General features: G+C 40.4%; 3 protein-coding genes across 5 annotated transcripts; 1 reads left to right on the top strand and 2 right to left on the bottom strand.

Annotated features, from left to right (window-relative positions):
- Positions 1-2,067: 2,067 nt before the first annotated feature.
- Positions 2,068-3,384, top strand: LOC100709371 (D(1C) dopamine receptor-like). Its single transcript, XM_005473755.4, has one exon. The coding sequence runs from the start codon at positions 2,244-2,246 to the stop codon at positions 2,703-2,705; it is 462 nt and encodes a 153-aa protein (XP_005473812.1). The 5' UTR covers positions 2,068-2,243; the 3' UTR covers positions 2,706-3,384.
- A 3,511-nt stretch (positions 3,385-6,895) lies between these two features.
- On the bottom strand, positions 6,896-11,074 carry LOC102076678 (solute carrier family 22 member 15). Of its 3 annotated transcripts, none has more exons than XM_013264360.3 (3): positions 8,603-9,223; positions 8,394-8,454; positions 6,896-7,737 (listed from the first exon to the last, which is right to left on the bottom strand). In XM_013264360.3, exons 1-3 carry the CDS (start codon positions 8,698-8,700, stop codon positions 7,591-7,593), a joined length of 306 nt encoding a protein of 101 aa, XP_013119814.2. In that variant the 5' UTR covers positions 8,701-9,223; the 3' UTR covers positions 6,896-7,590. The 3 variants fall into 3 exon arrangements, 1 of the variants encoding a protein (XP_013119814.2); XR_002064386.2 differs by lacking the exon at positions 8,603-9,223 and adding an exon at positions 9,230-11,074 and having other exon boundaries at positions 7,702-7,737; XR_003213548.1 differs by lacking the exons at positions 6,896-7,737; positions 8,603-9,223 and adding an exon at positions 9,230-11,074 and having other exon boundaries at positions 7,790-8,454.
- A 150-nt stretch (positions 11,075-11,224) lies between these two features.
- LOC100709639 (SLAM family member 9-like) lies at positions 11,225-12,542 on the bottom strand. Its single transcript, XM_003455680.5, has one exon. It carries the CDS (start codon positions 12,357-12,359, stop codon positions 11,706-11,708), a length of 654 nt encoding a protein of 217 aa, XP_003455728.1. The 5' UTR covers positions 12,360-12,542; the 3' UTR covers positions 11,225-11,705.
- Positions 12,543-13,383: the final 841 nt, after the last annotated feature.

Genomic DNA, 13,383 nt, shown 5'->3' with positions numbered 1-13,383 from the left:
ATATGAAAGGAAGGTTGGAGATTGGCCTATAATTAGCTAAGACAGCTGGGTCTAGAGATGGCTTTTTAAGTAAAGGTTTAACTACAGCCACCTTGAAGGCCTGTGGTACATAGCCGATTATTAGAGATAGGTTGATCATAATTAAGATCGAAGAATTAATTAATGGCAGGACTTCTTTGAGCAGTTTTGTAGGAATGGGGTCTAAAAGACACGTTGATGGTTTGGAGGAATTAATTATTGAAGTTAACTCAGAAAGATCAATTGGAGAAAAAGAGTCTAACTTAACATTGATGGTACTAAGAGTAGCTGTAGATAATATTACATCTGTGGGATGATTATTGGTAATTTTTTCTCTAATGATAAAAATTTTATTTGTGAAGAAGTTCATGAAGTCATTACTAGTTAACGTTAAAGGGATTGTTGGCTCAGTAGAGCTCTGACTTTTTGTCAGCCTGGCTACAGTGCTGAAGAGAAACCTGGGGTTGTTCTTATTTTCTTCAATCAGTGACGAATAGTAAGATGTTCTGGCTTTGCGGAGGGCTTTCTTATAAAGTAGCAAACTATTTCTCCAGGCTAAATGATGATCCTCTAAATTTGTGACACGCCATTTCCTCTCCAGCTTACGGGCAGACGTATCTGTAGATATGTAGATATGTGAAAAAAGTGGCTGAGCTTTCTGCCGTCTGTCATTGTGGCGCATTCAGGGTTGTTCCCTGAATGCACCACAGGTATGTGCAGGTACACATACTAACTGTGAATGTCCCGAACATGAATGATTGTGAACTCTCAAAATAAACTTCTTTGTGTTTTTATTTGAGTCACAAAAGCAGGCAGGTGGTGCCATCTTGTGGTCACATTTGTGCTTTACACAAGTAAATCGTAACATCGAAACAGTAGATGGCAATAATTATATCTACTTTGAGTTAATTTCACTGAGAATAATCAGACCCCAGAATATGAGTTTAGCACCACAGTCATGGAGCCTGAAGTCTGGATCTACCTTACAGATGCAGCAGCTGTGGACGCTGAGCTCCACCCGTTAACACACAGTGAACATGTTTCTGATTAGATCTGACTCAGAGAAACGATGCACTCTTTTAATATCACCAGACTCGACTAGTGCAGCGCTCAGTCGTCAACTTTCGCCAAAGGTTTTAAACCAGAGATTAAAGTTAAGCAATTCTAGACCCTTAAAATCTGATTGAAACTATTTGTTTGAAGTTTATTGTGTTTAACTAAAGGTTTCTACCTGCTATAAGAACTGAATCCCCAACATCTTATATTAATTTGTCTTTAGGAAGGTGACACACACTGTTGGTGTAAGTCGTCTTTCATTTTCTTGGCTGCTGTGAAGCAGGAACACCTTCACTGTGGGGAAAAAGAACGAATATTTTATTGTTATTATACTTATAAGTTATTTTATTTGACTTTGTTTTGGTTTTTTCATTGACTTTATCCAGCATTTCATTATTTGAGACACTGTTCATATACTTACAGGCTTTTGTTAATATTCGTTTAGTTTTATTATTATTTAGTCTTTTCATTCTAAGCAGCTCAGCATGTTTAAATGATTTTCTTGCTTATAAAGCGGTCCCTCGTTTATCGCGACCTCTTTTCAGGTCCACAACTTCAGAATAGAGCAGCTGCCAGAGAATTCAACATTAATGAATCAATGATACGGAAGTAGAGGAAGCAAGAACAATGAGTTGAGTAAAGTTTGACTTATCTGACTGTTTTGTTTTGCTTTATGCGCCTTATAATCCGGAAAATACGGTAACTGCTACCTTCCTTTAGCATGTTCAGAAGTTTTTGTGCGATGGTTGGCATCTTCCTCTGCCTTTTGGGTGCTTCCGCAGGTGCCTTAGATGGTGCAAAACATTTCGTCGACATTTTTGTGTTAGTTGGGGAGAAAACTTACAAACATACAGTACAGACCTTCAGAGTCACACTGCTATCAAAGATTTATGTAAATTTGACAAGCTGAACGCATTCTGTACTGTACAGGAGACACGGCACGAGACTAGTTCACAATGGTCTACAGCCAATCAGGTTGCAGAACTCAATGTGCTCTAAAAAAAAAAAATACATGCAACATTGCACAAAAAAAAACAGCGAAACAGCAAGACCACGAAAGGTGAACGTGTTATAGCGAGGGACCACTGTATTACATTTTATTCACTGCTGAAGAACTTTGAGCTGCACTGGTAAAAGTTTTTATGTGAAATATTTTGGCCTTTGACATCATGTGCTCCACGGCGTCCATCCTCAACCTGTGCATCATCAGCGTGGACCGCTACTGGGCCATCTCCAGCCCCATCAGGTACGAGCGGAAAATGATTCACCACGTGGCGTTTGTCATGATCGGGGTGGCGTGGACGCTCTCCATTCTGTTCTCCTTGATTCCCGTGCAGCTCAACTGGCACCGGGCCGGGGAGGAGGAGCAGGAGGTGGCGATGGAGGAGGTGGCGATGGAGGAGATGGCGGTGATAATGGCTGCCAGCGGAAAGAACTTCACAAACACAAGCAGCTTCAACTCAAATGACGTCGCCGCCCAGAGCTGTGTGGCCAACCTGAATAAGACCTACGCCATCTCCTCCTCCTTTATCAGCTTTTACATCCCAGTGGTGATCATGATCGCCACCTACACCCACATCTACCTGATCGCTCAGACCCAGATCCGTCGGATCATGTCTTTGGAGCGCTGATCAAATATGGCAGCTTTGTGTTGTGCTGCAAGTTAAAACCAATTGTCCCCATGAGCACAGCATCTAACAACTCTCCTTCAAAATAGCGCTAGAATTTAACTGGACACCGTGGTTTTCAGTGGGAGATACATTCATCACTCAGCCGTGACAAAACAGTTTTCCATGGAAACATCCAGAGGAACTAATCTTTGTTGTTGTTTCTCTGGGCTCAATTTCAGCCTCAGCAGCATCTCACAGAAGAAAACCACCGTAAAATGTTTGCCAATAATCAGACAAAAACATTAAGACAGGTGGTATTCTCTGGAGTGTAAGACCAAAACTGAACTCAAACAGTGAATTTACATTAGACTGGAATTCATAAGATAAATAGAAATACTGCTGAAGCTGAATGATAAGTTTTCCGCGCAATTTAGTAAAAGTACAAATGTGTACAAGTTACAGACTTCCTCAGTAAGTTTACACTCTTTTGGAGTGATTTGAATTGTGTGTTAAAGGAGAAAGAGATTAGGAGGTAAAGTAGAGGATGCAGAGTCCATCATCACTGAGGCCGTCTCTCCTGCATGAAGTCCAGGTGCTGATTTTCCCATGTGTGCGTCTGATGTCCCATAGCTGACTCAGAGCCGTAACACCATCAATGACTGCGGTATGGAACAGATGTGGGTGTGTATGGAAGCCCGTTTCCAACACACACAAAAAAAAGTATCCATAACTCGAAATTTCAAAAATTTGAGAAAATTAGCTTGAAATTTTGACTTACTTTTCACAAAATAACTCGAAATTTCGAGTGGGTGCTGCCAATCAGTAATCTACGTGAATGACATCATGTCCTTGTTACCCGGAATCTGAAGCCCTCAGCTACAAATGCTACAGCTAAGCTACCAGTATTACAGCCACTGATGAATGCACAAATTGCTGAGTATTTTCAGTGTGGCGTCACAAATGATGAAATCCTTGTGTTATTAGCTGAATCACATGGCGTTACTATCAGCTCTCTCGAAAGTGCCAATTAGTTGCGATCCAGTTTTGAGTGTGCATTCCACGTAGATTTCTGATTGGCAGAGCTAACTCGAAATTTCCAGTTAATAAGTTGAAACTTTGAGAAAATAAGTCCAAATTTCGAGTTATGTGTGTGTCTGGTGGAAACTGGCTTCTATAGGGTGTGTCCTCATCTCCCGGAGGAGTCCAAATTGTCATCAAACAGACCTATGGACACAAAAACATTTTAAAATATAAACAACCAGACTATCAGCAGTGATTTAACTACTTTAAGACCTCTTTGAAAATTATTCCCACATCATTTACAGTATATATCACAGAATTCAAGGCCTAAGCAGAGCATACAGAGAAAAATTTCATCATCTATATCTTTGCCACACAGGTGTAGTTACTGTAGGTGCAGTGAATGCTTAAATTGTACTGAGTAGAATATGCTAAGATTCAGCGCACTGTGTTAGAGGCTGGGATTTCATGAATTCATCATATATACAACGTTTGAGTTTCCATTTTCAAACAACATTAATAAACACAGCCATGTAAAAAATAAAACTGCACAAGGTCCCCGATCATCATCTATGTCCAGCTGAAAACTGAAATTAGTGTCCTCTCCAGTCTTAATATAAGGAATGAGAGAACTGACTCAGCGTCTACTGCAGATGTGTCACAAGTTAATCTGGTTGTAGGCTATGGCACTTGGCCACAAGGTGGCAGTAGTGGACTGACCTCCGTTTGAGCCTGCTCCAGCTGCTGTGTGATAGTCCGTGGATCTGCTACAAACAGAAGATCATATGCAAGTTTTGGAAATTATATTATGAATATTCTTAACTTATCTTTAAAACTAAAAATTTCTAACATGCCTCAAAACTCCAAAACACATGACAAACCAACTGACACACCTGAGTCACTCACTGTCCTAAATCCACTCTCTCTCACTAATCACTGTGGAACTGCTTACATTCACAGGAACTGCCATCTCCTTACAGATGTTTGTTAAATTAACCACACTTATACAGACTGTATATAACTACAAACTCTCTCCAGCCATAGTGATGAATTAACCAAAACTGGCTCAAACAGGAGGTGGTGTTTACAACACTAGTGAAATATTTGTGGGTAATATATTTGTTCAAAACGTATTTCTTTGTTTTGGAAAGTAATATAAAAATGATCATTAACAACAGGAGTGGTGTTTTCTATAACTTTGTGTATATATTTTGGCATTTCTTACTGATGTAGGCCAAAAATAAATACAAAATACCATTTCATTTAGTTTAAAGGTTTATTTGCAAGACGCAAAAACAGACAAAATTGAAAGTTACAAATGTGTTGTGCATGAAACAAGTTCAAGCGTGGCGATAGAGCCAAGTGCAGCTATTTGTGATGGCACTTGGCACCAGGTGGCGCTAGTTGACTCGACTCCATTTGAGTAAACTGCACGCTTTAGTTGTGAGGCGAAAACGCTGAAATCGGAGTAAGAAAATGCGTGAGGAACGATAACGAAGACAAGATTCTCCAGATCATTGACTCTCGCTGTCCTGTTAACAGCATCAGCGTGGCGATGTTTATTTGTTTGCCGTTTTCGCGGTTGCCTCGTGCATGAGAATATCACAAGTTTTAAATATTTTGTTGTTCAAGAGCAACAAGACTGACGGAGTTTGTTGACGGTAACCTCACAAATGTCACAGATTAAATATTTAGTGTTTATTTGCTGGTTTATCGGTAGCAGCTCCTGAAAAGCAAGTCTACTACACACACCAGGCTGTTCGACCAACACCAGGTAATCTGGAACACTGGCTCCCCACGTAAAAAAACAAAAAACGTGGTTTGTTGTGTTGCCACAGTATTTAACTGTCTTCCCACACACAGTTATGATCTGTGAACTAATTCAAGATTGTGTGTTTTGTGGTCTAATGTTTTGTGCCTCTGGTTTCTCATTGGCTCCCACTCTTGTGGAGCCGTAGCACGCACATGAATGAGAGGCGGAAGGCGATTGTAGTTCCTATTAACAGAGTATTGCCGACTCTCCCGCTAAAAGTAAACAAAAGTTTACTTTTGCCTGTATGTCATATTTATGATTAAAAACAAATTTAATCCAATTAGATATTTATATTTTCATATGGGAATTGATCCTCCAACATGAAACGCTGGTATTGGAAGTATTGATATTTTAGGATCGCTCCTCACATCACTACCCCTCAGTCAGACAGCGGTGAGGAGGAGAGTGCGAGTGCGTCGCAAAAACACAAATATGACTGACACCTGTAAATGAAGCAGCATCTGGCTGCAGTTTAAAGAAGAAGCAGATACTCACTAAGAGGAGAAACTACGTCAGCCCATCCAAACTAAGGCATTTAATTTTTCTGAATGTCAACCTACACTGAGGACAGACTGTTTGGCTGCTGAGTTTGGTTCTGTTTCTGTTCTGTGGATTTGTTTGCAGTGTTTTGTTTTTGTGTTAAATTAAAATTAAAAGTTTGATTAAAATATTAAACAAAAGTAAGAATGCCTGCTTTTGTAACAGAACAAATACACAAAATTAGGCAACTATAAGGCTTCTCATAAAAACACTAAATGCAAAAGGGTTTATCAACACACAAAGCATTCATATTTGCCAAGTAAGGCTAAGATATGAGGCTACAGATGATAATAAGTTAAGAACCATTTGGGAGCCAAAAGAGCCGGTTCTCTGAAAAGAGCGAAACTTCTCATCACTACTGTGAGCACAGCAGTGTAGAAAAATCCAGGGAGCCACTCTGTGTCTGTCCAACCAATCAGAGAGCTGCTTACATCCCACCGTGAGGCTAATTTGCATTGCAGCAGGATTTTTAAAATGAAGTTGCTAATCCAGGAGCTAATCCAGGAGCTAATCCATGAGCGAACAGGAAAGGGAAATGGATTTTAAAATGAGGAGTGGAATCACCATTTTAAATTGTGTTTTAAAAAAGTTATAAAAATCAGGTTTTTTTTAATTAAATTAGGTTTTTATTGAGAGTTTAATTATTTTTTTGTGAAATTCATTTTCAATTTGAAGTATTTATTGATGGATTATAATTCATTTTTAAAAAAATATTTAATAATACTGTTTTTATATAATATTGAATTATTAAATACTAAATTACATTAGTAATGTTTGAATAAATAAAGTGATTTAAAAATGAATCTGAAATTGAACAAATGCAGAATTTATTCTACAATACATTATTTAAGCACAGAATTCTTTATTTCGATGCACGTGGCTCTTGTGGTCCTCCATACATGAGTGAAAAAGGCACTTTTAAAAGTGCATCTTTCCAAACACTTACATTTCTTTAAATTTACTTGAGTAGGGTTAGGGGTTGCTACCTTAGCGTGCAGTCAAGTCTTGCTAATGACCTGCTAATTGTATTCAGGTGTGTTGCAGCAGAGACACATGGAAAAGTTTCAGCACACCGGCCCTCCAGGACTGGAGTTGCATGGTGTAACTACAGGTCTAGGAAATTGTCAGTGTCACTGTCCCTGAGACAGTTAAAATAAAGTTGTGTATTTCATATGTTTCTGTGATAGATTCATGCTTAATTTAGCTCATTTATTTGTTGGAAAGAATTAAAAAAATATTGGATAAGCTGATAAAAGTATAGCATTGATTTAAAAACTTGTATAAAATATGTGGTTAGAAAATAACAGTTTGTTAAAGATGTAATGTGATGTAAAGTTTTTATTAGGTAGAGTCTGTAATGGTCACATGACCAGAGTTTGGCTGAGAGCACAACCATGGCATTGTGGAGCTAGCATGGATACATGGCTACAGATGCGGCTACAGCCACAACATTAATGTTATTCTGCATGTGGTCCAAGAGGCGCAGACGGTATGGTTTCATGTATATTGTTTATATAATGTTGCATGTGTGTTCTACATTGGTAATAAGAGGACATTTTCAGTAATATCCATTATTTTGCATTTTTTCTGTTCTGCTTGCTCAAGAATGTTTATGGACACTGACATGAGAGACTCTGATAACGTGGCGTTGCCGTTCCTGCTCGCCATAAAACGCAGGACCTACAAACCAGAACACAGGATGAGCCACGTGATGCTCAGTGTTCCTGAAAGTGAGCAAAGGAAACGGGACGCGCAGACCCAACAAGTCGATAAATCTGACTTTACTTTAGCTCACGCTTCTCTCCAGTCTTTAGAGGGAAAGTGTCAGGAATCGAACCGTGGAGTCTGCAGTTCTATCAAATGCAGCTTTGCAGGTTTTTCTGCATTAAATGCATTCATACTTAAAGTTAACTTTTGTCCCTCGACAGAACAGCGCTCCTCTGTTTGCTGTTTCTAACACTGTGCAGGCCTTTGTCAAACCTCTTGTTTCTCACTCCTTTTGCTTCCTGCTGGTTTTCCCCACTGAGGTCAGATGAGATCAGCGTCCTCGCCCAAACCTCCTCTGAGTGTAGGAGGAGAAAACATCTGATCACGAGCGCTTCAGACTCCAACCTTTGGAGACCTCACTGAGGCTAAAACCATAATCTGAAGCTGGTTTCTCGGCTCACTGAAACATTTAAAAGCACCAGATGAACAGAGTAAAGGAGGGTCTGTTCACACTTTGTTCAGCTTCTCAGTTTTAAATATCAGTGATTCACACAAACATGCAGAGGTGCATTTTTCTAATTCCCGGGAGATTCTCACAGAGCGGCTCAGGAATGCTTCATCGTGTTTACCTCCTCAGCTCGCTCCGCCCGGCCCTGGGAGTACAGCCAACGAGGAGACTCTGGAAGAGAGCTGCAACCACAGAGGAAGACAAGAAGACATCACTGGGTGTGTTTGGTTCATTTTACAGACACAGCAAGTGCAGAAACATTTGAATGTCACAATCAGAAATAGCCAAAGCATTTATTTCACACAGATTCATTAATGTAAACACATTTACATTTCCATGGTGACGAGGAAAAGAGACTGAAAGGGCAAAAACATCTGGTGCTGATCAAAAACTCGAACATAATAATACGAGATCCACACTTTGTGCATGATTCCCAGTGTATCTTATAACGCGGAGCCTCCCTCCCTCCTCTGTATGAAACCAGCTTCTTTAAGCCTTTCCATCCACATTCATCCTAAATCACACTTCCAGCTCCTGCAGGAGGGTCCGGAGCTCATCTCAGGCCAAACAAGAGCCATGTAATCTCTCCCAGTCTAACCCACGGTCTCCTCCCATTGGCTGCAGCTGGAAAACCTCCAAAGGGAGGCGCCCTGACAGTGTGCCTGAACCCGTTTGGACCGTCAGTCTCCACGATCAGAGCTGTAGCCTTTCACAGCCTTTCTGTGCAGAGCCTGGATGTCTGTTCTCTCTGTGGTGATTACAGATTAACACTATAAAGCTGAGCGTGTCATTAAACTGTTAACCTTCCTGGTTTAAATCCCAGGAGAACACGAGCTCTGTGTGTTTAGGACGTCGCCCTGATGGGAAATGCTTCCAAACATCCAACAGTTTAACTTTATTGGTTTTGGTTTTTCGTGGCTGCGTGGGGCGACTCGTCTCTCTGGTGTGTGTACTCACACAGACAGCAGGAAGAAGAGCACGCCGGATGAGTTGGCCGCCGTCGCCAGGGTTAGGGATTTTAAAGGATTTTAACTTTTGGTCATGTCTCTGCACACCACGTGAACTACACGTCTCAGTCCAGAAGCGTCGAATAAGCCTCAGAAGAAACTGAAGAACTCATCTGACTCGACACAACTCACACTGAGCAGATTCTTTGGCAAACATTCACACAATGAGTCACTTGGTCTGCCTGAGCTTATAACCCTTTTAAATCTTATTTTTAAAAACAGTACTGTATGACAAGCAGCACTGAGGCAGATACACAATGAACAGGAGACCAATGAAAGTTTAATGAAGGATTTCTGGCCTGTTGTGGCACCGAGGACTGAGTCTGCAGCCAAATTCATGCAGATAAAGATCAATGACTAATGATCTCATGATTTTCAGATGAAACTGTGGTCAGTCGTTAACAGATGTGCAATCAAAGATGAAATTTCAATTTCTGACAGATTTCTAGAGAATCACTGAAAAATAAAATAAAATAACTCAAACTCTCTTAAAAATTGTGCCAGTTTAACACAACTGACTTTATCTTCCTTTTCCTTCCTTCCAAATCTAAATCAGCCGTGCTCAGTAACATGTGAGCTCGTTCAAAATACATTTTTGTGTCACAGGTCCAGTTCATGGACTCTGCTGAGCCGAGGTGAAGCCGAGCACACAGCTAGCAGCTACAGCCACCTCTCAGTCAAAGAGGCCACGCCCCTAATGATGCAAACTTAAAGACTCAATACATTTGAGACAAATTAGTTACAAAAACATTGAGAATTTTAGGATTTGCATGTATGCGCCATTTTAACTTCCCAGGACTGCAGACCGAGAAAAGATGCCTGTTCACTCACAAGATCTATGTTTCTGTGCACGGTCCCTGAGAAATAAAAAGAATACATAAAGAAATTTTGATCTGCTGACAGCTGTAGTTTTTTCCAATTCAATTTAATTTACAAGCTCCAAATCACAGCAGTTGGCTCAAGGTGCTTTAAAAGCTTCTTCTAAATCCATCACAGGTGAGTCAGGCAGGCAGCTGTGCGCGTTCCTGAGAGGAAGGATCTGCGCAAGCTAATAATCCCCCGCGCACTTCCGGCTTCGCTTGAGCCCGGCGTCCATTTTATCGCGCTTGGATTTTGGGAGGTAAAATAAGACACCATGAGTCTGTGTAGCACTGCCAGGTTTATTTTTAAAGGCACCACAGTTTCTAATAAATAATCAAACTGTGAAGAAGTTAATATGAAAGATGGAAGAGTCGGAAGAAACAAGAAAATTCACCTGTGCAGTGCTTTAAAAACAAACTTTTAAAAAGTGTAAAAAGCACAACACAGAGTGTAGAGTCGTGTCTCATTAAGTCAGCACTGAAGCATTACATGAGTACATGATGCATGTTTAAACTTTGCACATTAACATATTTGTGGACCTATTCTGCGTTTTTTGAGAGTATATACACACAAAGACAGTGTGGATTGTGTGCAGGAGTCAAGTCTGCTTGTTTCAGGCAGAGGATGAAGTGAAGGGCTGCTATGAGATACAGGATTATTATCAGGGCTGCACATAAGTGGTCCGCAGGTGCGCATTCGCTGTCAAAATAAAAGACGCGCACCAGATAAGAAGTTGCAACGCGCGTTTGCATTCATAAGATTTTCTGGAGGAGGACAGACAAGTCATATTCTTTTATTGTCACGACTGTATTTGAAGCTTTTTTTTTTTTTTTTTGTATGATACCTGATTTATATGGAATATGGCTGAAGTAAACTAAAGTCTAAAATACTTAGTCAGTCATTTGTTTAATAGTAATTTAACATTATATAATTCACATATAAAACTATGAATTGTAATTTTAAATGGTTTAAAAGCATGTAGAATAGCATATGTAGGCAAGTATATTTCTCCTTTTTTATCAAGGAGCAAAGACGAAAAGGGAAAAAAAAAAGACACAGGGCAGGGTTCGGTGGATGAATCATCCGTCCCCACCAATGCCAAAACCAAATCTACGCCCTTGGTGTAAAGATATCATTACTTCTTTGTATTCTGCCAATCTGGATTAAAACAGGGAAAATTTCAGGGTTGTTTTCCTGCTCGATGAGTTGAGGACACATCCATGATCTAACCCTAACCCTAACCTTAACACATCGAGGAACGTTTCTGTTAAAGTTCGAACATTGACTATGGCATTGACGCATAGCTTTCCTGACAGTACAAAGGGTGTGGGCTCTTATAGGCTAATACAGGCAGCCCCTCAAATAAAAAACATTTTCTTTTGTTTTAGGAAGAATTACTGTTGCAGCAGCAGCAGCAATCTATAATACACACAGCTGAGAGCTTGAAGACGATCTCCGCAGGCGGGCTGTTTTCATTGTTCAGGGGCTGTTGAGAACATTGCTGGAAAATTAACATCAATCCAAGTCTTAACTGATTCTTTGATTCTGTAGAAAACAGCCGCTGCTTATTCTGATTCTGGTTCTGGCGGTTTCTCCTGGTGGAAGGGATTTTGGAAGGGTTTGCTCTCTTTCTGGCTCACTGGGTTTTTCATCCTGCAGGTGAAAGTTTTCACGCTGTCCTTTTCCAGTTTGCTGAGATCCCTTCTGTCTTGTCCCTCTTCCCACTCTCCATCGTCCTTCTTCCAGGAGTAGGTGACAGGCCCGGCATTTGTAATGTCTCCGTAACATTTCAGTCCACATGTCGACGATCGATCACACGCCAGCGGCTGCAGAATCACCTCAGGCTGGGGCACATCTTCGATCTCCACAGTCTGATAAACCTGACTCTGGACCTGGTTGTTGATCTCCACTGAATACAGTCCAGTGTCCGCCGCAGTCATGTTCCTGATCTCCAACACTCCTGTGGTCGTGTTCAGAGTTGTTCGGACTTTAAACTTGCTGTAATATGTCAGATCAATCGCGTCTTTCACCCACTCAGCCAGCAGATACTTGTCGTATTTCCACAGGATGCTGGTGATCTCTGCAGAGACCGGCTGAGGGCTGAGCTGAAGTGTTTCACCAACCTTGATGTACTTCTCCACAGTCTGAGCCTGACAGAAGCTAACGTTAGCCACCACCACCAGCAGCAGAAGCACTCCGTAAACCACAGACCGACCCATGTCCACTGATCAATACAGGACTGACAGAGTATCGATGATCACATCAATAAAAACTCACTCGTCGAAATCTTTTCAGGCAGGTCAGTAAAAACCGACGAACATGAGGCGGTTTGAGTCGCTGATAACGAAAAGACCTCCGCCCTTCTCTCCCTGTGGAGCAAAATGTCTCAGAAAAAAACCTTCAGCGTGGCTTCTCTGCTGTTCACTTTCAAAATGAAAGAACAATAAAATACCTCAGAAATATTTTAACCAATTTCTACAGTCATTGTTTTAAAGCCACATATTCTAATCAATTTTAGTGTTAAATGAAACATTTGTTAATTTTGTAATATTTGTGAACCAGATGATTTATTTCTTAATAAATTAATAAAAAATGTTTCTTTTCATTCACTCTCTTTCTTCGTCTTCTTTTTTATTTATTTATTTATTTTTTTTTAGCAATGCCAACGTTAATTTGGAGATCCAAATTAACGTTGGCATTGCTAAAAAAAATGTACAGATACGTGATACCTCATGAGGTGAAAGTCAGTAACAAAAACTCGCATCAGTTGTATAAAGTTGGATCCAGCTGTTGTCCACGTGTTTTATGGTTTCCCTTCCTAATCCTAAAATGCTCACAGGTGAAAGTGATCAACACAGGTGAATACAGCACTCAATCTAACGCCTCAGCACCAGGAGGAGAAGAAATCAACCTGGATGCGAAGATGAAAGAAAAAGAAAGAAGTAAACAGCTTATATTTACAGCTATATAACACTGCTGTTAGTGTGAGCGTAACATCAGGTACAAATTTAATAACGTCATAATCAAGAAAATCCTCAGGAACATGTAAAAGGAAAGAAGAGTTTATCAGAGGCGATATTTGAGGTTCTGCTGCTTTATTGCTGCAGTCAAAACAATTCTAGCTGATATCGTATTTATATTATTAACATGACAATGCATGTTTTATATGTGCAATAAACCAGAACAGCGACGCAACACGGCTTTATTTTGAAAGGCACGGGATCGAGTTTCCTTAGAAAGTGA

Source organism: Oreochromis niloticus, linkage group LG13 (genome assembly GCF_001858045.2).
Source record: "Oreochromis niloticus isolate F11D_XX linkage group LG13, O_niloticus_UMD_NMBU, whole genome shotgun sequence".
Lineage (NCBI taxonomy): Eukaryota > Metazoa > Chordata > Actinopteri > Cichliformes > Cichlidae > Oreochromis > Oreochromis niloticus.
Note: the sequence above shows the minus strand (reverse complement) of the source record. Positions and strands in the feature narration are given on the sequence as shown.